The sequence below is a fragment of the Leucoraja erinacea genome, chromosome 13, assembly GCF_028641065.1.
Source record: "Leucoraja erinacea ecotype New England chromosome 13, Leri_hhj_1, whole genome shotgun sequence".
In the NCBI taxonomy this organism is placed as follows: Eukaryota; Metazoa; Chordata; class Chondrichthyes; order Rajiformes; family Rajidae; genus Leucoraja; species Leucoraja erinaceus.
This window is the reverse complement of record NC_073389.1, coordinates 5,451,207-5,476,660: the sequence shown is the minus strand read 5'-3', so window position 1 is coordinate 5,476,660 and position 25,454 is coordinate 5,451,207. Positions and strand designations below refer to the sequence as shown.

General features: G+C 38.8%; 1 protein-coding gene across 1 annotated transcript in view; it reads right to left on the bottom strand.

Annotated features, from left to right (window-relative positions):
- Positions 1–381: 381 nt before the first annotated feature.
- The window catches only part of cip2a (cellular inhibitor of PP2A), a 44,783-nt gene continuing 19,710 nt past the window's right edge, over positions 382–25,454 (bottom strand). Inside the window, exons 5-22 of the mRNA XM_055644351.1 lie at positions 24,713–24,807; positions 23,196–23,292; positions 20,696–20,818; positions 19,168–19,313; positions 16,165–16,240; positions 14,271–14,495; positions 12,946–13,105; positions 12,473–12,614; positions 11,473–11,572; positions 10,240–10,358; positions 8,272–8,452; positions 6,582–6,656; positions 5,396–5,506; positions 4,701–4,897; positions 4,060–4,173; positions 3,863–3,945; positions 2,582–2,721; positions 382–1,571 (exon numbers count right to left, since the gene is read on the bottom strand). Coding sequence (XP_055500326.1) covers positions 1,401–1,571; positions 2,582–2,721; positions 3,863–3,945; positions 4,060–4,173; positions 4,701–4,897; positions 5,396–5,506; positions 6,582–6,656; positions 8,272–8,452; positions 10,240–10,358; positions 11,473–11,572; positions 12,473–12,614; positions 12,946–13,105; positions 14,271–14,495; positions 16,165–16,240; positions 19,168–19,313; positions 20,696–20,818; positions 23,196–23,292; positions 24,713–24,807 — 2,355 coding nt within the window. The 3' untranslated portion in view covers positions 382–1,400. The remainder of the gene's footprint in view (positions 1,572–2,581; positions 2,722–3,862; positions 3,946–4,059; positions 4,174–4,700; positions 4,898–5,395; positions 5,507–6,581; positions 6,657–8,271; positions 8,453–10,239; positions 10,359–11,472; positions 11,573–12,472; positions 12,615–12,945; positions 13,106–14,270; positions 14,496–16,164; positions 16,241–19,167; positions 19,314–20,695; positions 20,819–23,195; positions 23,293–24,712; positions 24,808–25,454) is intronic.

Sequence of the window (25,454 nt, the reverse complement as noted above, 5' to 3'; positions counted from 1 at the left end):
GAAGTGCAGCCACCCAGACTTGGTCTTAATCAACAAGTAATTAGTGGGAGAGTCCAGGATCAGAGAGCACAGCCTCAGAGCAAAAGGACGTATCTTTAGAATGGAGAAGAGGAGGAATTTTCTTAGCCAGAGGACGATAAATCTGTAGAATTCATTGCCACAAACGTGGTGGAGCCCGTCGATGGATATTTTTAAAGCCGAGATCGTCTGCTTTCTTGGTTAATGGTACTTAATTTGTCGCGTTATTTGTCCACCATATGTTAAATTTCAACAGTCTCTAAATAGTTGAATTGGGAGCACCCCTCCCAGTTAATGACCCCATCTTTAGGCAGGGAGGGCTCTCTGGCCAATGTTTTAAAAGCCATGCCAACAGGAGGAATGAACAATCCATTCGCAATTTATTAATAGTAATTTTACACAAAGTTTAAAACATTGATATTTTGTGCAAGAAACAAAATATTTGTCGACTTACATATTGTATAAACTATAGTTGCACTATTTTAAAACATATTTGTATTTAAAAGGTTTATTTTGTCAACAGGATGAAAGAAAGATGTACATTGAATGTTTGGATGTGCCAGCTAACTAAAAATGTCAGAATAAAACAAGCACTCGATTCAAAATAGTGTCAAAACTCTTTACCAATGTGAAAATGAGTCGAATTAGTGAGAGGTGCACATGGTCATTTTTTTTGCAATGTAATTAGTTGAATACATTGTTTAGTTTAAATTTTAAATCAGTGGACTGGTTTTTATTTTACAAGCTGTCAGACATCGTTGTAAGAAGTTTAAAAATAACTTCTAACTAATATCTTTGCGCACGAGCCGATGAACATCACGATTAAGATGAATTTACTCATCTTAAATACTGCAATAAAATCAAATGTAGAATTAATAAAGGATAATTGTAACTGGGTTTGGATATTAGAATCCAGGGCAGGATTTAATGGTTGACCTATATCAAGTATTAATATATCAGTAAAATTCCACTACTCTATCACTAGGTACAGACTTGTTCCAAGTTTGAAAGAACTATTGTCCAAATCTAAAGGACACCTCCTCAATATATACACACTACTGAAATGTTTGGTTATTCGCAGTATTTTACTATATCATGAACAAAAATGCGTTCAAGCCTAAATGTGACTACACCAAATCTCCAGCCTGCAACGTCAGTATTTCTACACGTAATAAGGGCCCAGAGCAGTGTGATTCAAGCAACATCAAATACTTGCTTCCAAAGCCAGCACTTTAAATGCTGTTCATATTTAATGGCTTAAAATTTTGTTAAAATTTAATCCCATAGTATGAACATGTCATCTTCCAGCCACAGAGACTTAAAGGTAACAGTTGATCTCAGCCCCATTTCTGTTCACATTAAAATGCCAGAAAGCAGCAAGACTACAGACTGAGATTGACAGTGTTCGATGGCAATTTACTGCTACTCAAGCTATGAATCATTGCTATCATCTGGGAATGTTTGCTGAGTTCCTCCTGCTGTGCTTGGACCAAGGCTTCCTGTTGTTGTAACCGGGCCTCCAGCTGCGATTTCTGTACTTCGAAGGATGACAACTATGAACAGATAAAGTAGATACATGAGGCAGAATTAAATCACATGAATACATTCACCCAAAGCTACATTTCGTTCTACTTTGGTTGCAATGAGAAGCCTGTACACAAATTGCAAATGATTTTTTTGACTTAGTTCTGCCCAATCATTTACATATCACTGAACATAAATTCTATCATCAACCAAAGAGTGTTTCTTATTATAAAACTAACATAGAGCAGTTTAATTAATAGAATAGAATAGAAATAGAAAGTATAGAAAATTCCAAGCTGTGTATAGGACATTTTCTTTATCTTCTGACAAATCCCAAACTGTCATTTGTTGAAAGAATGGAGTGACTGAGCTTGTATACTGTGGAATTTAGAAGGATGAGAGGATATCTTAGTGAAACATGTAACATTATTGAGGGTTTGGACACGCTAGAGGCAGGAAACATGTTCCAGATGTTGGGGGAGTCCAGAACCAAAGGCTACAGTTTAAGACGAAGGGGTAGGCCAATTAGAACGGAGATGAGGGAAAACGTTTTCACCCAGAGAGTTGTGAATCTGTGGAATTCTCTGCCTCAGAATGCAGTGGAGGCTAATTCTCTGGATGCTTTCAAAAGAGAGTTAGATAGAGCTCTTAAAGGCAGCGGAGTCAAGGGATATGGGGAGAAGGCAGGAAAGGGGTACTGATTGTGGATGATCAGCCATGATCACAGTGAATGGCGGTGCAGGCTTGAAGGGCCGAATGGTCTATTCCTGCACCTATTGTCTATTGTCTAAAGGGTCGGGCAATTTTTGAACTGTTTATGAAGTTACGATTTCTATTCCAAGCATTAAGAGATATTCTCTCAAGCTGGAGTGCTCACTGCTCTCTCGTAATCAGAATTACAACTCTCATAATCAGTTTACTCTCTGCAGCTATTTAACAGAATATTCAGCAGCAATATTGCATATCACAGTCTTCACACACTGAGTATCCTGGGAAGACTGATTAACAATACTGTTCAAATAGGCAGCGGATTGTGTACCTTAATGCTGAGTTCTTTCCGTGCTAACTCGATCTTGCTAAGCTCCCTTTGGAGAGCACTAATAGCTTCTTCCATGTCCTCTTTCTCCTTCTCCATTGTTTTTATTTTTTCGTGTTGTGCCTGGGACCTTTGTTGTAAATCTGCAAGTCATTATAAGACAGTTTAAGACCGGCACACAGAGGGAATAATCATCACGTTATAACCAAGCATGTTCTTTTGCATTGGATATCTTGTCCACTGCTTTACTGCGTTACGTTTCAGCAATAGTTTCAGTTTCACCAGGTCAGAAAATTGCCAGCCCTTCAACCTTCCAGTTCGTCATAGTGGTTTTTAGCAAAACTCTGGAAATGTCTGAAATATCAATCTCCCATTTCAGACATGGCAATGACATCTGTAATTTTGCATGTGGTTTTTTTATCATAATTTTCTGTACATCTTCCCCTTGTTAAAAGACCCAGACCTTTTAATTCAATCATTCCAATTACCATCTGCTGGTAGTCAAATCACTGTAAAAACACAGGATACAAATGAAGAACAGTGTGTTCCAGTAATTCCTTCTGTCAAGAATCTTATAGAATATGGGGCAGATGGAACGTATCCAGGACAAAACTTGCTCCCGCACAAGAATTCAAACAACTTACAGAAGCAATTGAAAAAAAATTAAAAGCTGCCTTTGTCGCTCATGTTTCATAGAGAAATCATCCTCATAAGAATTTCTTCTTGATCTAACATTTGTTTTATAAAAATATATTAACATTGAGATGGTATAAGATCTGGGGGCACATGAACTATACTTAATCTGCAAATTACATGAGTGTACCTATGCATTATGCATCTAGGTACTTTTTATCTGTATAATGAATTGAACTGCGAGATTCTTGAGGATGTGCTGTTTGTTCCATGTTTTTGTATGCAAAGGAGAACACTATTTATATTTCGTAGATCAAATTGTTTTTTTTTTACCCAATTTCGATTGTTATTCTAACAATCCACTTGCTATATGGTTCCAAACCTCCATACCATCCCATAATAGGAATAACTTCTCAAACGTGAAAGAGTCACATGAGGTGAAGGATAAAAAATGCGGAAGAAAAGATGCAAGGCATATTTCTGCAAGAAATAAAACTCTAAACATCCAGCGTTGTGCCTGATATTCTATGGCATATATTTTTTAAATCTAAAATTAGAAAAAAATTAAAGGTAGCTTTCATGCTAATTGTCAACAGTTTTCCCCCAAATAAACCTTTATAAAAAATATATAAAATGAAATGTATATCCAACCCAATAATTTATTGTCCTTTTCCTGTAACTGGATGCACATCTCATTTTTCTGTGATTCCAATTCCGCGAATTGAGCATGGCACCTGTGATCCAAAACAGAAAAGACAAGACATGTTGCTGTATTTCCTCCATCTGACAAACATGACATCAGGATGTATGAATACCATGTCTAAACACACATCCTAAGATGGGCTTACCTGTCATTCTGTTGCTTAAGTGAGTCAACTTGCTTTTTGAACAATTCACATTGCTTGCCCAATGATTTATATTCAATCTGAAGTTCTTTAAATTGCCTTTCAACATTATCAAGACTGGAAGGAAAATATTTTTGAATTAATGATTAACTGATCAAAAATATGCAGACTATGAATAGTTACAGATACAATTGTTCTCAGGAATACCTAACTTTTCTCACAGTAGGTGTATTAAATATATTCCCACAGATAACTTTTCCCCATCACTGTTTGAAGTCCCTTTTTGTTGCTTGGTGCCCAATGTATTATTAATGCTATTCTGAAAAAGGATGGAAGGAAATGGACAAGAGTTGCCTGGGAGAAATCCCTCTCAATTCCATTTTCTTCCAGGCAACTTTTGCTTTTCACATGAAGGAATCAAACCCGTGTAACTATGCCATGCAGAAAACCCTCAACTATTGCATATGTACTCCGATGCCAAACCTGTGAATGTTTTAAAGGCACACAAAAATGCTGGAGAAACTCAGCGGGTGCAGGAGCATCTATGGAGCAAAGGAAATAGGTGACGTTTCGGGCCGAAACCCTTCTTCAGACGCAGCTGGAATCAATAAAGCATCAATACAGCAAAAATAAGCTAAACCTACTTTTGAGAAAGATTTTTTGAGGTAATCTTCAAGGATTCGTGCTCGTCAGCTACAGTCTGTAGTTTACAATTGTGATGATAAAGCTCTTCAATATCAGCCTTGGCACGGTCAGATTCCAGCAGCTGAGTCTTCAGCACTCCATCAAGCTCTTCATTTTTTCTCTCTGCTTCCATCAGAAGTGAGGCTAATTGTCGTGCCTACAACTCAAAAACAAATACATCATCATTTATAAACTGTAACAGTTCAGTATAAATGTATAGGACAGATCCTTGTACATTATATGCTAGACATGGCACTTTAAAACACGAGCTAACTCACCACTAGATGTCACTGGTCATTCCACGATCTCAGAATGAACTAAATCACCTCCAGTTTTTACGGCATCTTAGTTTCCAGATCATTAATAAACCCTTTCTCATGAGCCAATACCAAATCTAAAACAGCCCGTTCCTTCAGTTGTTCCTCAATATATTGCTTTAGAAAACCATGTCTTACACATTCCATGGATTTGATCTCCACAACTAATAAAAACGTTACCTTTCTCTGCAAAGCTTTTAAAATCCATTAGTGGTTGAAACGTACAAGTTATAATCCGACAGTTCAGTTAATTTTTCTGCTAAATTTATCACTTGAATTGCAAACGATAAGTGAAACTAATGTAAAGTTGTATCTGGTAAAGTTACGTATCAACATACCTCTGCCTCTGCATGGGCTCTTTGATAACGATACTGGGCAATCAAACGGTCAGCCTGTGCTAGGGCCAGTGCTTTAGCTTCCAACAAATCTTGTAAACGATTTTCTTTGGACTGAACAAAGAGGCATATTAAATATTGTCAAAATTGAAGCATGTTTCACAACAAGATTGTTTGCAGCATTGCAAACTACAAAAATGCTGACGCTCTTAGGCGACTCTTTATGCGACTGCCAGGGACTAGTGTTAATGGAATTCACCTACGACAACAAAAATTGTCGCCACTGTCGCCGAGAATTTTCAACACGTTGAAGATTTTGCGGCAGTCGCCTGTAGTCGCCCCAAAAAACGCCTAAGTGGGACAGGCCCGTCACTATTGTGAGGTAAAGGTGTCTTCAGCGAGGAAAGATGTGGAAATACATAAACAGAAAAGATGATGTTTCTGTTTTATGAGATGAATTTTGAGGGGAAATGCCACTAAGCCTTCTACACAAGGGCAGAAGTGCCAAACTCATTGGCAGTTTTCACATTATTATGTCCATCAATAATGTCAATGGCAAAATAAAAATTAATGCTGTAATCCATGTTCATTTCAATGAGCAGACTGTATAAAATATTCATCTGGAAGAATCAAAGACTGACGTTCATTTTCTGCATCGAAGGAATAGCTGCCCTTTCTACTTTCCGTGCCACTTCTAGGATCTCAACTCTCATGTTACAATGGTCATCAGGTATAGAGACAAATTGGTGGTTGCAGAAGTACATCATAAATACATGAGGACAGTAATTAAAATGATTAGGTAGACACAAAATGTAGGTAGACATCTCTCCATAGATGCTGCCTCACCCGCTGAGTTTCTCCAGCATTTTGTGTCTACCTTCGATTTTACTAGCATCTGCAGTTCTTTCTTAAACATTAAAATGATTAAGTCGCATTTATATAGATAAACTACACTCTCTTAAAATTGGAACTACATGTAAATGAAATCTGGAGTCTGTTTTACTCAAAACCAGTGGAATAATCTCCCCAAATGATTGCAACTGCAATAAAAAAAAATCCCATGATTTTGCTGCTTCTGAATTTTTTTTAAACTTAATGAATACAACAGTATATGATAATGTCTTTAATCATTTTGTGGCACATTGGCTTTACCAGTTTTAAGCTTACGTGTAATTTCAATGGCACTTACTGCAAGGGACGAAAGCTTCTGTTCATAGACATCCATCACATCTGAAAGCCTAACATCCTTGACCTGTTCCTTCATCTGTGAAAAGATGCATTTATGTTGCTACATGTCATTTTAATCAGCTTTACAAAAACAATCCAATTAAAGCAAGAAAGTTGAAAATACAGGGGAAATGTTACAGGTGATCAGGATTCACATGTTAGAATAACATAACAAATAAACAGAGGGAGGACTCAAGGGCCTGTCCCACTTACGCAATTTTTTCGGCGGCTGCGTTATAGTCGCAGCAGGTGGCCGAAATTTTTCAACATGTTGAAAATCCAGCGGCAACCAGAAAAAGGTACGACTCTTTGGGCGACTACTCACGACCATACAGGTGTCACCCCGCGACTGCTGTGACTATGACGGGTGCTGGTAAGTCTCCGAAAAAAATCACGTAAGTGGGACAGACCCTGTAGAATCATAGAAAATAGGTGCAGTAGGAGGCTATTCGGCCCTTTGAGCCAGTACCGCCATTCAAGATGATCATGACTGATCATCCAAAATCACTACCCCGTTCCTGCTTTTCCCCCATATCCCTTGATTCCGTTAGCCCTAAGAGCTATATCCAACTCTCTTTTGAAAACATCCAGTGAATTGGCCTCCACTACTTTCTGTGGCAGAGAATTCCAGTTTCACAACTCACTGGGTGAAAAAGGTTTTCTTCATCTCAGTCCTAAATGGCCTACCCTTTATTCTTAAACTGTGACCTATGGTTCTGGACTCTCCCAACATCAGAAACATGTTTCCTGCATCTAGCCTGTCCAATCCCTTAAGAATCGTATATGTTTCCATAAGATCACCTCTCATCCTTCTAAATTCCAGTGAATATAAGCCCAGTCGATCCATTCTTTCATCATATGTCACTCCTGCCATCCCTGGTGAACCTACGCTGCACCCCCTCAATAGCAAGAATGTCGTCCTCAAATTAGGAGACCAAAACTGCACACAATACTCCAGGTGTAGTCTTACCAGGGTCCTGTACAACTGCAGTAGGACCTCCTTGCTCCTATACTCAATTCCTCTCACTATGAAGGCCAGCATGCCATTAGCTTTCTTCACTGCCTGCTGTACCTGTATGTTTACTTTCAGTGACTGATGTACAAGGACACCCAGGTCTTGTTGCACCTCGCCTTTTCTTAATCTGACACCATTCAAATAATCTGCCTTGTTCTTATATGGTCAATATGGTCTTACATAAAGGAAATCAAGTTTGACAATTGAATTAAAGTTGATGATGATGGTGATGATGGTGCCAGCATGGATACAGAAATAATGGATGTGCAGCTTCAATAAATGATTTCAATAAGATTTCACATGGAAGGTTGCTGAACTAGGCCAGCTTTTAGCACAAGAGATTTGGGAATAAAAGTGACAAAGTCTTATTACAAATGTTCACAAGATTGTGAAGAACATATGGAATTTTTGGTTTATTAAAGGAGTGTGCAAGGTTCATGAGGCTGTTTCCTGGTTTATGAGAGGGTTGCATTATTAGGTTGAAACCATTGGATACACACTTCTTGCACTCTAGCATACTGAGAGATGAACCCAGTAAACATGCCAATATCAATCAGCAATTAGTCCCATCAAATACACGTCATTGATTGTAATCATAATTGTATATTGTGTAAACCCAGTCAACGTGTATACAGACCTCTGTTCCTAATTGCAACTTATCAATCAATTCGTGAATATTTGATCTGTTCGCATCGGCAGCGCTTGAACATTTTGGTGTTACAAAGTTTGCTGAATGCTGCTGCACAGGAATTTTCTTCATTATGTGATCACCATTCTGTTGCTTACATGCGTTATTGGCAGCAATGCTCTCCCCAAGCCTAAAACAATCACAACAGCGTCAATGTAAAACCCATCCTCTCAGCTCTTTACTGAGGGTGTATATAGCCAATCACAATGAGAATACTTTAAACAATTGACCAAACATAATGTTTTAAATTGACCAAACATAACGGCTATAACATCCAACATTTACCATGTTAATATGAAGGAAATTCATTGAAAGTGAATGTTGAAAGTAAAATACTGCAGAAAATTGATTACATTCAAAATGTAATTATATTTTTGTATTCTATTTAATAAAAATTCTCTTCATCTATATGACCTGCGTGTCTCCTCAGTCCGACCATTCTCTTTCAATTACTGATACCCCCAATGAGCGGGGAGCTATACAATCAAGAACCTTCTTGCCTTGTATATCTACCCCAAACATCCAAGGTGGAGTATGTCGCGCAATAACTCTCACCTCTTTTATGAATGGGGATTTAGTTCCCCTTTCTTCGAGGACCGACCGGAGGTTCCGCTGTCACCTCTGCGGGCCGCCCTCGGTGAACGTTTTCAAGGACCTTTCTTCAAGGACTGAAAAAATGTCGCTATTCGGAGGTTTTCGTTATTTGGAAATTCAGATAAAAGGTTGTGCACCTGTACTGCAGAAAATTAATTTAATTCAAAATGTAATTATATTTTTGTATTCTATTTAATAAAAATTCTCTTCATCTACATGACCTACGTGTCTCCTCAGGCCGACCATTCTTTTCAATTACTGATACCCCCCAAGCTATAAATCAAGAACCTTCTCGCCTTGTATATCTCCCCAAACATCCGAGGGGTATGGGGGGGGGGGACAAGGAGGAGGGTGGCGGGGGCAAAGAGAGGAGGGGAGGAGGGGCAGGGGGGAAAGAGAGCGATGGGAGGAGGAGGAGGAGGAGGAGGCGGGGGGGGGGGGGCAGAGAGAGCGATGGGGGAGGAGGAGGAGGCGAGGGGGGGGGGTCAGAGAGAGCGATGGGAGGAGGAGGAGGAGGCGGCAGCGGTGGAATGGAGAGCGGACAAAGTGAGGGCTGACAGGAAGAAGCAGCAGCTGGTTTGAAGGGAAGGAGTTGCAGTGACTGAGCGCACCCTGTCGCTGGCGGCAACCTGCAGAAAGCACTGTCTCCATGGGCTACAATGTGAGCCGCAGCAACAGCTGTGCCAACCAACATACCGTGCGGTGGATGAAGAAGGGCTCACTGGTGCACCTTGCCAGCCAGGGCTGGGGTTGGAAGCAGCTGGGGGGGCGGTGTCAGCCGGGGGTGGCATGGACAGGTCTGTCCGCTATAACCACAATCTATTACAAAGGGGTCCATTCAAACAAGGATTTACTGTATTTTGAAATCATGATTTTTTTTAAGGTATTGTGGTTCATTTCTGTAGGGTCTGTATGTAACTATAAAACATGCACTATTTAATCTTTGCTTTCAAAGAGGAATCGAATTTATAATGTGTACTTTAAGTAGCAATTGCAAATGCTTAGCTTTCTGTTATTCTCTAGACAATTAAAAAACTACATTTAGATTCCCAAATTACAATCAGATTTTCACTACTGGAAATGGTTTGCTTGCATGCACAATATTCCCATATTAGATTAGATTCAATGTTACTGTCATTGCACTTTTCAGTGCAACTATCATATGCACTATCTTAAAGGGGGCATTATCTCACAAAATTACCCCAACAACTGAAGCAATATATTTATTGATCCACCGTACTTAAAATATTGATGCTCTGTATTTGTATCAGTTAGTAACTATTCTTAGCAACCAACAATAAAACGAGGTATCGCAGCACTTACATCATTGCAGGAAAATCAGGCAAAGGTGCTGCCTCGAACAGAATCCTTAACGCAAACTGGACATACTCTCTGTTCTCGGACGACAATGCAAACGACAAAGCTGAGGTAAGCCGCTGGTCCTGGGCAAAACATTTGAAAAACTATAAAAAGCAGCCAGGCCAAAGCTTGGTACCATTTTTGATCAACAATTCAGAATTTTACTTCATTTCTTCCAAAGAAGTGCAAAGTAGGCAGGAATTCAAAATATTCATAGCAAAATGTAACTGACAATTTTAAAGTACCTCCTTATTAAAATGATCACCATATGCAATAGCTAAAATAGGAGCCAAGAAAAATGAAAACAATAGATACTAATATGAGAACATATTGATGGCTGTGACCTTTGATAATGAACAGAAAACTCCAGGGGGAAAAAAAAGGGCATTAGATTAACTGTTTAAGAGACCGCTGACTTATTATAAGGTACAGAAAAGAAAACATTTTTGAATATCAAGATACTTTATAAAAAAACAAGAGGAATATTTCAAATGTTTTCTCTGAAAATACATGAATGCAGTTTCATCCCAGAATGAATTTCGGCTACATTAAAGATGAACAGCGAGGGAGAGCCTTTTAGCTACAATAGTTGACCTTCAACTGTGCCTTGTATGATCCATCTGCTTATACAATGATATTGTTATTTGCAGCCACCCTAATTGTGCGCTGGGACCTGCAAGCTGGGACCTGCAAGATTTATTCCATTGTAGGTACAGTATGTGGAAGCACACCAGTTTGGGCCATATCATTCTCCACTGGGGCATTCAGGCTACCACATGTTGAGAGGTTACCACATAACGGGCCAGTATCCATCTCTCTCTGCAATGTGGACTGCAGAAGGCTAAGTTAATAATAATTGACATTGTGTTGTTAGTTTGATTGTTTGCACATATTTTGAATGAAATATTCTAATTTGCATTTTCTCACTTAGTCTGATGAATCTTCATAGAAACACTCAATTTGATGCTCTGTTGTTTCCCCCCCGCTCAACAGGACATAATGCTTGCTGATGACTCTTAGCTGCCATAGCATAAGCAGCATCAATTCACCAATGGTCACAACATCTGAGCCAATATCGTTATCAGCTACAATGGTTGCTGAAAATCACAATCATTGTCAAAGTAGTTCACGAATGATCATGTTAAATGTAAACAAGACATTTCAAAGTACAAGTTTAAATTCACTCGTAATTTTTACCTGCAAAATTTTATAAAAGCTTGCTTCCATGTTTGGCACCAACTGTTTGACTCTGCTCATTACGGTAAGAGTCTTTAAGACAACATCTGTACCTATTTGACTGTTAACGTGCAGGAGTATGAGAAAATAAATACAAAATTATAAAGATGCTTTAAGCTAATTTCAGGTTCAATCAAGTACCTCTCTTAATTTTGTTATAAATGATGATGTGCATAAAGAGATCAGTACTGCACAGAAGCAATTTTGAAAACGGAATCTCACAAATTAAATTTCTTTACCATGCAAAAAAATCTGATTTAAAATAAATGCACAAGCTGCATTTCTCCAGCATAACAAAAATGATATAATAGCTTCTCGCTCTTTAGTTTGAAACCATACAGCTGTATAGTTTATTTGCAGAGAATCATGAACTGACACACAGGCCCCTCTCCCCAGCACTAAAGCTAAATAATTAATTTCTCTATTTCCCTGGTTTTTAATATCCCAACATACTTATCCTTTTAATTTGGAAAGCTACTACCGAATCTGCTTCTCCCATTTTTTCACAGTATATTAAACCCATTGTTTTAAAAAACAAATGAGTATGTTCAGTCCCCTTTGGTTCAAATGTCAATCATGTGAACTCAGAATTCCGATAACCGAGGTGTCACGGGAAACATTTCCCCCATTTTTTTTCCTCTGTCAACCCAATTAGGGGTTGTAAACATTTATAAAGAACTAACATGTAAATCCTTCCTAAAATCTTAAATCCCAAAGAGATTTTAAATTCTGTGTACTTAACTACAATATTTCCTTCCAGTTAATGGTGTGATCAAAAAAACAGGTGTGAACCTATAGCAACCATGCATCATATGAAGTGTCCAAGATATGTTTTAAGTGATGACCAAACTTCCTATCATGGGATTATAGCATCATTACTTAAAAAGCTTCCACAAGAGAACAACTTCATATTTTAAGTGTTTACTTGTATTTTTTTGGAAAAGGCAATCTAATCACTTACCATAGCTCCACGTCTGCTACATTGGTCCGGTAACCGACTTCGATCCGATTGTATGCAAACTGATACTCCAGAATTGAGATACAATTTCTGGCAGTGAGAACCTTTGCAATCTGCAGTTTTACTGTATCATCGCCACAAAGCAGTAAATATAGTTAAGAGAAACTACAAAGCTCTGATCGCTTCCTCCATCACTGAGTACAATTTACATCATTAAATAGCCTGATTAGCTCTCCTTTGATTATATCACCTGCAGTCTGGTAGAAATACAATGAACCAAAAGATTATCGCCATTCCCTGGTACTTATTAAATTACAAACCAAGATACCTTATTAAATTTAACACCAAGAAATTAAAATGCCTCAAGCTTAAATGATAACACAAAGTACTTCACTAGCTCTTGCAAAATGTATTGACTTTTGCTTTAGATTCGGCTGCTTTACAAGGTGCTCCTGATTACCAGCCAAAAAGGATATCCAGCAGAATATCAAGAGCCTTTGCAATCCGATCATATTTCTTTTTTAATAGAGCATCTTCTAAAGTATGGTCTTGAATCTGTAACTGCTCCAAGATAACAGGAAACAGCAGCTCCATAAATGGTTCAACTGTGGTCCAAAGGATGCTGTCGATTATTTCCTAGTCAATGCAATAAACAATGTTCAGTAACAGAACAACATTAAGGCCAAGATATAATTGCATCACAGAACATTCTGAAATCTATTTATACCATCTGATTTATTTTCTGCACTGCCATGTGTCCTCTGAAATTCCTCAACTATTGTTCTTAACCTTCATCTCCACCAGCACGGTGAAGAAACTCGGAGCATTTCCTCACTAAGAGGGAAGCCATGACTCCAATACTAATTGAATGCATCACTTCTTCATCATGCAATGAAGAGCAACATTGAAATGTTCAAAGGTCTTGTATTGTCACGTGTACCCATTAAGGTACAGTGATATGCGAATTACCATGTTGAAATTGTAACCAAATGAGTGGTGATGAGTTTACCAGTTTAAGATTGCTTTTTAAATACTATTTAATCTTGGCACTAACATTCACCCTTGCAGCGCACAAGCAGGAAGCTAAAAATGTAAATAACGTGCCTGTGGACATTTGCTTCTTTGTTTTCACTGACAATGTAGACCTTTAATTAGTAAAGATAAAAAGCGTACGTCATCCACTGTTCATGCTGCCCATTCATAATATCATAAATAGGGATATTCCAAACATTATACTCTATGGCAATAAAGCAAACAGGCAAGAATGCCAAACTATTATTCTCCTCTAAATAACATAGAGCGTAGGCATATTATAACTGGAAGAGCATAAACACTACTGTCCGGCAACTATGAGTTTATTTATTCTAAATGATAAACTTAGATAACTTCCTAAATTATGAGTTTACTTCCATTGTCAGACAATGGCAACAGCCTGTATAAACACTGGTCATTTGCTTTCATGGAGCCAAATACAGTTCACTTATTCAACCCAAAGCTATTTGCAGGCTAATGAAGTCCTGCCATCAAAGTACCGCTTCATTTTATTCATGCTCCTCTCCACACACAGAGAAACGTTAAAAATATGGCAAAATATCTCAGTCTAATCTAACCCCTCCATCTTGAAATGAAACGTTATTAGGTGTGGTTGCTTAATTCTAGTCTACAACATCTAGGCAGTGTTTTCTTGTTAACCTTCGTACACTGAAATCCCAGTAAAGTTATGGGTATGATAAAATGTGAACCATTATCCTAAATACAAATAGCTTTTAATTTTTTATTCCATTCTTAATTGTTCATTTACCTCAAAGAGCTCCTTGAGAAGAACTAGAGCAAGTACTGAACACCTCTCAAGGTTCTCAAGTGGTTGATTCGACCAGTGGATAAGAGTAATAATTGGCTCTGAAGGTTGAATTTGTGATTTGAGCTTAGTTGTGGTGGTTCGTTCTTCAGATGTTGCGAATATTGTGTGGCATAATATTCTCCTGAGACTGTTCACTGAGCAAAATGCAACTAGCAATTCAAGGATCTGTGGAAGAGAAATGTTGCATAGGAGCCATAAGAAGGCTGAGACAATCAGCAGGTCTGGAGAGGGAAGCAGAGTCAACATTTCCGGCCAATTGTCGGTCATCTGAAACGAGTTCTGATGAAGATCATTGACATTAAATTTTGATTGTGTCTTCTCTCCATAGATGCTGCCTGTCCCGCGGCACAATCAATATTTAATGTCAATGATCTTCATCAGAACTCGGCTCAGATGACTGACAATTGGCCTTTGGTCTTTCAGATTTCCAGCATCTGCAATTTCTTCTATAAGTTCTAGGAGCAGAATAAGGCCATTCAGCCCATCAAGTCTACTCTGCCATTCAATCATGGCCGATCTATCTCCCTCTCAACCCCATTCTCCTGCCTTCGCCCCATAACCCCTGACACCCGTACTAATCAAATATCTGTCAATCACCACCTTAAAAATATCTACTGACTTGGCCTCCACAGCCGTCCGTGGCAATGAATTCCAGATTCACCACCCTCTGACGAAAGAAATTCCTTCTCATTTCCTTTACATTTTCCCTCAATTAATAGTAAATGGTTTATTGGCTGCATTTAAATCATGTTTCACATTTTAAATTTTGTTGACTGGACCAAAGCAAGTTCAAACACAGAATTAAGGGGTCTTTTAAAATTGATAAATCACCAGGCCTGGAAAAAGCATTTCCCAAATTGTCTAAAGAAGCAAAAGAAGAAACAGCAAAGTTGATAATTTGCAAAGCTCATTTGCTGCACGTGTATTAATGTTAAAATGGGAGAAATGTACAAACAAAGGATCTACATTCTACAGTGAGTCTATCATGGGCAGTGGGAAAATATTTACAAAAGATTACAAGGGACAATGCAGATCACTATTTGGAAATTCAGTTTAAGGATTTGTTACAGGAAGATTTCATCTGGCTTGCCTTGTGCAATTTAGTTGGGGAGCCATCAAGTATCAATGAAGGTCGAATATTTGAAGCAATTTATCATACATGGATTTTAATAAGCCATTTTTATGAGGTACTACATGGCAAGCTTAACAAAAAATCCATTGCATCCATGCAAAAGTGACAATTTAAATTGAGTGCCTCAGTGGGAGAAAGCAAAGGTGAATGGAAAGTTTAGCTACATGGGCTGTTTATCATAATCTTCTGAAGATTAATAGTAGTGTATTGATTTTTGTGGTATTTTTAAATGACTTGGATTTAAATGTAGGGATAATGATGAACAAGTTTGCCAGTGCACTAGGATTGTGCAGAATGAGGAAGGAACTTCAAAGCCGCAGGAAGGTTACACATACTGGGGCATTTAAAAAATAAATGTTTTGTTGGACAAAATAAAGTTTTGAAGCAGGCAACAACAAATGGATTCGAAACACAGACCAAACTCAAAATGCCACCTCAGGTCTTGCCCCAGTGTTACAATATGTTTGATACAAAGGAACAAGGTGAGAGGAAGGTACTAAATAAAAGCATGTCCATGCACTATGCACTGATAAGACTCTGTCTTGGAGCCACTATTCATCAGATCGAAATCAAAAATCACAACTGTTTAATTATTGTCTTAATTTAACTTTTTGATTCTGTGGCTTCTACTTAAACAAGGTCTCCAACTCTTACTATAAATGTTCATATTTGCGAGGCATCTATAAATTAAATATTGCATACCTTGGCTGCTGAATCTGAATCTTTACCACGAAGAAGACACAACACTTGACATAGGCATGATTTGAAATGTTCATACCTAAAAGTTGAGAGAAAATAACTTGATCCATAAGTTTTTATTAAATATTCTCAGGTCTTAAATTGCAGTCGCCAATTTGTTTTGGCACCTCTGCATTAGGACTTCCATAGCATTATACTTCACTCCACTGGTATATGAAAGCCAGAAAGGGAGAAGGCAGCTTTCTCATTTGCAGGATGCCATACCATTCCAGCAAACAAAGATGGTGATGTGCTGGGTCCATGTCTGATTAGAGGTCAATTGCGAGAGAAAACTATTGAGTGCAGGGAAGAAGCTTAGCCGTCACCAACTATAATGAATAGAACTCTACCAGTTTTGCTTAACTGCAAAAATTAAAGGAGGTTGGAATAGAAACATAGAAACATAGAAAATAGGTGCAGGAGTAGGCCATTCGGCCCTTCGAGCCTGCACCGCCATTCAATATGATCATGGCTGATCATCCAACTCAGTATCCTGTACCTGCCTTCTCTCCATACCCCCTGATCCCTTAAGCCACAAGGGCCACATCTAACTCCCTCTTAAATATAGCCAATGAACGGGCCTCAACTACCTTCTGCGGCAGAGAATTCCAGAGATTCACCACTCTCTGTGTGAAAAATGTTTTCCTCATCTCGGTCCTAAAAGATTTCCCCCTTATCCTTAAACTGTGACCCCCTTGTTCTGGACTTCCCCAACATCGGGAACAATCTTCCTGCATCTAGCCTGTCCAACCCCTTAAGAATTTTGTAAGTTTCTATAAGATCCCCCCTCAATCTTCTAAATTCTAGCGAGTACAAACCGAGTCTATCCAGTCTTTCTTCATATGAAAGTCCTGATATCCCAGGAATCAGTCTGGTGAACCTTCTCTGTACTCCCTCTATGGCAAGAATGTATTTCCTCAGATTAGGAGACCAAAACTGTACGCAATACTCCAGGTGTGGTCTCACCAAGACCCTGTACAACTGCAGTAGAATCTCCCTGCTCCTATACTCAAATCCTTTTGCTATGAATGCTAACATACCATTCGCCTTCTTCACTGCCTGCTGCACCTGCATGCCTACTTTTAATGACTGGTGTACCATGACACCCAGGTCTCGTTGCATCTCCCCCTTTCCTAATCGGCCACCATTCAGATAATAATCTACTTTCCTGTTTTTTACACCAAAGTGGATAACCTCACATTTATCCACATTATACTGCATCTGCCATGCATTTGCCCTCTCACCCAGCCTATCCAAGTCTATCCAACCTATCCAAGCAGCCTCCTAGCATCCTCCTCACAGCTAACACTGCCCCCCAGCTTCGTGTCATCCGCAAACTTGGAGATGTTGCATTCAATTCCCTCGTCCAAATCATTAATATATATCGTAAATAGCTGGGGTCCCAGAACTGAGCCTTGCGGTACCCCACTAGTCACTGCCTGCCATTGTGAAAAGGACCCGTTTACTCCTACTCTTTGCTTCCTGTCTGCCAGCCAGTTCTCTATCCACATCAATACTGAACCCCCAATACCGTGTGCTTTAAGTTTGTATACTAATCTCTTATGTGGGACCTTGTCGAAAGCCTTCTGAAAGTTCAGATATAACACATCCACTGGTTCTCCCTTATCCACTCTACTAGTTACATCCTCGAAAAATTCTATAAGATTCGTCAGACATGAATTACCCTTCATAAATCCATGCTGACTTTGTCCAATGATTTCATCACTTTCCAAATGTGCTGCTATCCCATCTTTAATAACTGATTCTAGCAGTTTCCCCACTAGCGACGCTAGACTAACTGGTCTGTAATTCCCCATTTTCTCTCTCCCTCCCTTTTTAAAAAGGGATTACATTAGCTACCCTCCAATCCTCAGGAACTACTCCAGAATCTAAAGAGTTTTGAAAAATTATCACTAATGCATCCACTATTTCTGGGGCTACTTCCTTAAGTACTCTAGGATGCAGCCTATCTGGCCCTGGGGATTTATCGGCCTTTAATCCATTCAATTTACCTAACACCACTTCCTGGCTAACCTGGATTTCACTCGAGTAAAGAATGAAATAATATAGAAGACATTGATCGAATTTTAGAAAACCCAATAGAGGAAAAAAATTAAAAAAGAAAACAAGGCTCAGGTTTTTCTTGGCCTCATTTATTTCACCATTAAGCAGAATTAAATCTCTATTCAAAGCTTCATGGAATAAGCTCCATTGTACTCTGAAAATTCATGCTTCTTCACACTAGAATGCTTTACATCTTACTAGTGCAGAATATAAAATATAATTTCCGTCACCAATACAGATCAATTATGATTTATTCAGCGCACTGGCGGATTCATCAGCACAAACCAAGAAGTTGAGCAAAACCTGAAAAGGGTATAAATGGGATATCACTTCACACACAACCAATAATTTAGCTGTTGTGGATGAATCATGATTGGTCTTCAGTCTTAAATGAGTAATACCAAGGTTGAACAAATAAATAGAAACAAGGAAATACAGATACTGGTTTACAGAAATAAATCTGCTATCATTTGAAGAGATTAGATTACCAGTTTTAATATGAACTAATCTGCCAAGATTGTTCCTGCCTGTTTTGAAATTGTGGACCTGCAGTCAACAAGAGAAGCGGAAATCAACAGTAGGGTGGAACTGGACCTGGGAATTGAGGGCTATGGGAACTGGCAGAGAAAAGTAGTTGAATCCAGCATAGAAGAGCCATGGTCATACTGACCAGCCGCGATCATATCGAACGGCGGGGTAAGCTTGAGGGCCCAGTTGGCCTACTCCTGCTCCTATTTTATTCTGTTTGTGTTTAAATGGTTTATAATTCTGGTGGCCAGTTCTGTATAAGTAGATCCAGTACCAATATTTTGGAGCTGCAGCCAAGAGAATGTGATATAATTTATTTCCCAACCAAAATGTGCTTTTATGGTTTTCATACAACACTACCAAAGAATACTCTACCTTTGGAGGAAATCTGCAATCTTGGGATTCTTAAGGAGATCCACCAGAAGATCTACAGCATATTTCCTGGTCAGTGTTCCATCTCCATTGACCAGGATATTAAATATAAGCTGGAAGGTCTGGTGGATGTTCTTGGCATGAAACAGCTGCATTTAAAAACAAAATAAAACTATGAGCAAGAAATATCATCAAGATTTTTCATTCCATTCACAATATCATACCAACAAAAATGTTGGCTGGTCACATTGCATGTAACTTGTAATATTTATCTTAAAGGACTCCAGAAGGTGGTATAACTCCAAACAGGTCCCATAAAATTTGCTGTGAAAATTTTGGTATCCATACAAAGCACACATTCACCTTCAAAGCACAATTTCTACTTTCCAAGTTCACAGCTGAAGCACTGACTAGCAAAACCAAGCTCAAGGGATACCAATGTGAACTGACTTGCTTGAGTTTAACCATCACAAATTGCAGCAACCCCCCCCCCCCCCCAACACCCTTAACCTCAAGGAAAACATAACAACTCTCTTTGCCCAATTCATGCTAATTCCACGCAGCACTTCCACCTTACCGTGTTTCTTTATTTCCATTCTGACAAAACCACCTATTAATTATTTGTAATCTCACATCCTTCTACTATTGCTATATCACTTGTAACAGACCTTTGGCCATCCATTCTCTGCAATAATCCAACACTATCAATTTCTCAATCAGCTATTTCTCACGTACACTTTTCCTGGCTTCAGGCCCAGTACAAATTTCTATCCTCTCTCATCCCGAGCATTCCCCAGATACAAATGGGAATATCCGCGACACAGTCAGTTTAGCCATTCATTACCGTATCTGACCAAGCCACTTTCAAAAATACATAATAGCCCACAGTCAATAGTACTTGGGCCCCAACGGGCATCCAGCTCATCTCCACTTTTTCCAGCTCTCAACTATGCAATTTCAATCAGGCCAAATGTGTAATATCCAAATCATAACAATACAAAACTATTTCCCATTAAGCACTTGGAAAAGCAAAGCCATTGCCCCATGCCTTCCACCACCATAAAGTCTGGTCTTCAACCTTCTCTCTGACTATTTCCATCTCAGTGCTTTATAATATTGCTCTCTCTGCCGTTAAAAAACCCATCTAACTTGATTATTCAAATCCTCTCTTTGCGGGTATCCACTCTTCCACCCTCCATAAGGCTACTCTCATCCAAACTTGCACCATCCGATGCTCACCTTTGTTGGAAGAATACATAGAATCATTGCCCCAATGCATTTTTTCTCCTTCTATTCTCAAAGCCTGATGTCCTCAGCCCGGAACCTCGGATGTTTCAGCACTGAGTAACACAGCAGGCAGAAGACTGATAGCTCAGAGAATAAAGGTAATATGTCCACCCTTTTCTGGAGGGGTCAACCCAGAAGATGGATGTGTAATCTGTGACTTTTGGGAAATCCTGGCTCATGACGATTCAAAACAGAAATGCAACTGAATCTCAAATATTGAGCAACAGATTATTTCAAGTCTTACCTTTTCTCCCACCTCTTCATTGAGAGTTAGGCTTGATAGTATGGAAAGTGCAAAAACCACCACGGTTAAACTGCTGTGAGCTAAGAATTTAATAAGAGACCGATAAAACCCTTTTAAATGATTCTGTGGAAATGAAGACAATAAAAAAGTTCAAATAGTTATTTATTCTGCTGCTAATCAAGCAACACAAACTTCTTTCACTGTAATTCCATTTTCAATTTTATGTTACTTTGAATATTTGGTGTCAAAATCTCACAAAAAATTTCAATATTGATTCAAAATGTATCAACTTCGATATAAAAAATCCCAGAGAAACCCATGACATCGAGTATTATGTAAAATGTATCATTTGTGGAGATAGGTTCATGCACACATTAAGCATCCGGTAGAAAAACATTGGCACTCTCAACGAATAAAAGATAAAATATATTCAAGAACACACAAATTTAACAATTTAGATGTAAACTCACAGGTATAAACCATAAAACACCACTAGTTACAGAATTTTCATCAAAACATGGTGCCACATTCCATAAGGTAGTTGGGGAAGATAATTCCAAGGGATCATTCAAACTAATCTCTCTATGTTAACAATCAAAATGTTAACAAATTTCAAGAGAGTTAGATTTAACTCTTAAGGATAAGGGAATCAAAGGATATGGGAAAAGAGCCGGAACGGGGTACTGATTTTGGATGGTCAGCCATGATCATGTTGAATATGCTGGCTCAAAGGGCCGAATGGCCTACTCCTGCACCTATTTTCTAATCTCATCAATCCTGAAAAAGTTAATAATATTAGAATTTTGAGCCAAAGACTTGAAGGTTACACTGTGGATCAGCTGCTTCAAAGGTCACTGCTCAGTGAATTCTGGATTAAAGCACGAGGAAATAACACAGTAAAAATTAACAACACATGCACATACAATAGGATTTAATCAGTTCATGAACAATGGGGGAAATCCCAGTTAGGAGAGTGGATGGTGGTGAATGAAAGCATTGCCACAAGAATTCCAATCTCCCACCAGAGTTTTATGGCTTTGCTTTCCTCGCAGCAGAAATAACAAAATGGCTTGAACAATTGATTCTGCCGTTGAGGAGCAAATAACAAGAGAGTTAACGATAAGTCCCAATATCAGAACATATTGGGTTAATAATAGACAATAGACAATAGGTGCAGGAGTAGGCCTTTCGGCCCTTCGAGCCAACACCACCATTCAATGTGATCGTGGCTGATCATCCCCAATTAAGTACCCCGTTCCTGCCTTCTCCCCATATCCCCTGACTCCGCTATTGATAAAAGCCCTATCTTGCTCTCTCTTGAAATTCTCTCCTCCACCGCCCTCTGAGGCAGAGAATTCCAGACTCACAACTCTCTGTGAAAAAAAATTCCTCGACTCCGTTCTAAATGGCTTAGCCCTTACTCTTAAACTGTGGCCCCTGGTTCTGGACTCCCCCAACATCGGGAACATATTTCCTGCCTCTAGCGTGTCCAAACCCTTAACAATCTTATATGTTTCAATAAGAACCCCTCTCATCCTTCTAAACTCCAGAGTGTACAGGCTCAGCTGCTCCATTCTCTCAGTATATGACAGTCCAGCCATAAACCTTGTAAACCTACGCTCCACTCCCTCAATAGCAAGAACGTCCTTCCTCAAATTAGGGGACCAAAACTGCACACAATACTCCATATATGGTCTTACTAGGGCCCCGTACAACTGCAGAAGGACCTCTTTGCTCTTATACTCAACTTCTCTTGTTATAAAGGGCCATTGGCTTTCTTCACTGCCTGCTGTACCTGCATGTGTGAGACCATACCTGGAGTATTGTGTGCAATCTTTCAATTGTCAAAGAGGATGCTATGATCTAGCCAGTGGATGCCAGTGAGTTATGCAAAAATCCAAGAGTAGAATGCTTGCTATGAATATCATGCTGGAGGACAATGATATTTACATTGGTTTCTATCTAAAAGCTACTTTTTTTTTTAAACAAAAAAGCTGCAGATATTTAAAATCTGAAATAAAGACTGAAAAGATCCTGGCACATGTTCAGCAGGGCCTGGTATACAAGTAGAATAATAAAAACAAAGGCATAAAAATGGAAAGCGCTGGAAAACTCACTAGGTCAGGCATATATGTGGAAGGAGACACAGTTAATGTTTCACATTAGGAACTCTACATCAGAAGAGATAAGCAAGCTAATTTAGGTAGCTGAAAAGTTGGAGGATGATGATTGTTGGACCATAGGAACATTGTTTTATGTTCAATAATCCCTCTACAGACAGTTTGTGGTAAAAAAGAAAAAAGACACAAAGTGCTTGAGTAAGTCAGTGGGTCAGGCAGCAATTCTGAAGAACATGGATAGGCGACATTTTAAGTCGGGACCCATCTTCCTGCCCATTCGTCAGAGGTGCTGCCTGACCCGCTGAGATGCTCCTTCACTTTGTGTCTTTTTTTGTAAATTGGCACATGCATGTTTAAACAGAAAAATAGAAATATCTTACCAATGATTTTATATAGGCCTGGACAGAAAGGTTGTGACGACAAAGGTTTGCCATCAATCCTAGACATGGTAACGTAAGCTCATCTTCTGGGACTTGACTGCATTAAAATAAAATTCTATTTAATAACCCGCATAAAAGGAATATTGTGAAGATAGTTTAAATTAAAGTGGCATTTAGCTGACTGTATCAAGGAGTATAGAGATAACAAATAAATGTGATTTTGCATTTATATATTCATTTCACAAATCCGAAGAAATCTTCAAGAGTATTACAATCACCTAGGCACTTTGAGTTCTCTTGATGTGGTCAATGTTGTACTGCAAGAGCTGAGAAATAATCAAGAGGTATATAAATTCCTGAGGGAAATAGATAGGGTGAATGCACAGAGTCTTTTACCCAAGGAAGGGGAAATCAAGGACCAGAGAACATAGGTTTAAGGTGAGAGGGGAAAGATTTAATGGGAACCTGAGTGGCATCTTTTCACACAGTGGTGGGTATCTGGAAGAAGCCGCCAGAGGAGGTAATTGAGGAAGGTACAATAAAAACATTTAAAATACTCTTGGATAGGTGCATGGGCAGGAAAGGTGTAGAGCAGTGGTTCCCAACGTGGGGCGTACGCCCTACAGGGGGGCAATTTGATTTTTAAGGGGGGCAATTGAGCACGACTGAGGAGGTCTGGGTCCAAATTTTCAATTTTTATTTTTTTGGATTTTCCATCAGGTAAACATATATAGTTTATGTTTTAGATGTTATTTTGAGTAAATAATTTTTTTGGGGTAAAAAAGGTCTTTATTGTGTAGTTATTACATAATCACCGCGCCATCGCTCTTCATGCACGTCGCACGATGCGCGCGAGGTCATGGGAGAACTTTATTTATTGAATTGGATTTAGAAATGTGATTCAAAGAGCTTTTGCTAAGTTACCCTTATAATATCTATTTCCTCCGTTTTCTCTCAAAGGAAAGCAAGGGGGGGGCATCAGGATTTTAGAGGTGATTAGGTGGGGCATGGCCAAAAAAAGGTTGGGAACCACTGGTGTAGAGGAATTAGGGCCTATCGTGGGCAAATGAGATTAACTTAGATGGGAACTTGGGTTGGCAAGGTTGGGCCTGTTTCCGCTCTGTGTGCCTCTGTGACTTAGCCAAAATGCTCATGGCATTTTTGAAAGATCAAATACCAGTTTGAGGAACCCATAACATCAGACAGAATCGGACAGAAAAGTGGATTGGACCAGCAGAGCACTAACCACAGAGTAGTTAGATATTCAGCAATTTTGGTTATTGAAAGACATTCGGTATCAGGAGGCAGTAATAAGAAATTGGAACTGGGATATTAATGAATGAATACATATAAGATATGTGTTCTCATAAAACAGCAATGCTATTTATCCTATGGAAAAACTTACCCTTCATCTTAACGGAGGGAAAGTATTTCCGTAGTATAGATAATATAGGATAGAAAAATCAAAGCATCTTCATTTATGAGAGTTCAGGTTCATAAAATTGTTACAAACTTACATATGTTTCACCAGGAATGCAATCAGTTCATCAATATTTGTACCACAATGAAAAACTCTGGTGTTGTAAGTTGTTTTCTGCAGAAGCTGCAGGCTCTGTTGAAAATGAGACAGGGATTCATTATTTAATGACCAAACCCGTGCAATACACATAAACTTTTAAAGTGATTACATATAAATATTTTAGGCTGCAAATTTATCATTATTTTTGAGAACCTTGCTGGAAAAGTTATTATTTTTATGACATTCACTTTAAATAAATAAATCACATCCCTGACCCTTTCAGACAGTACAGGGGCTTTGGGAAGTCAGGAGGTCATTACACACCAAATAGTATAATCGAGCTTGTGATCTGCCAAAGCCTGTAGCCTGGTTACGTTTTTAGATCAATGATGATGGTAATGGTAGCGAATGTCAAAGATATGTAGTTATTATTCTTGTTAGAAGCCGTATTTACCGGAAATTGATGAGAACACATGTTATTTGTCATCTATGAACTCTTGGAGCTCAGGGTCCTGCTACTGACTGCATACTTTCTTCTTAAAGTGCAATACCTTTTACTTGTCAGGATTAAAATCCATCATGCATTTCTCCACTCTTATATTCAAGTGATTTATATCCTGCTTTATTATTTGACAACTTCTCATTATCTACAACACTGCCAATTTTGTGCCATCTACGCAAAGCAGCCACTTATATTCTCACCCAAATTATTTGTATATAAACTCAAATTTAAGTTGGAT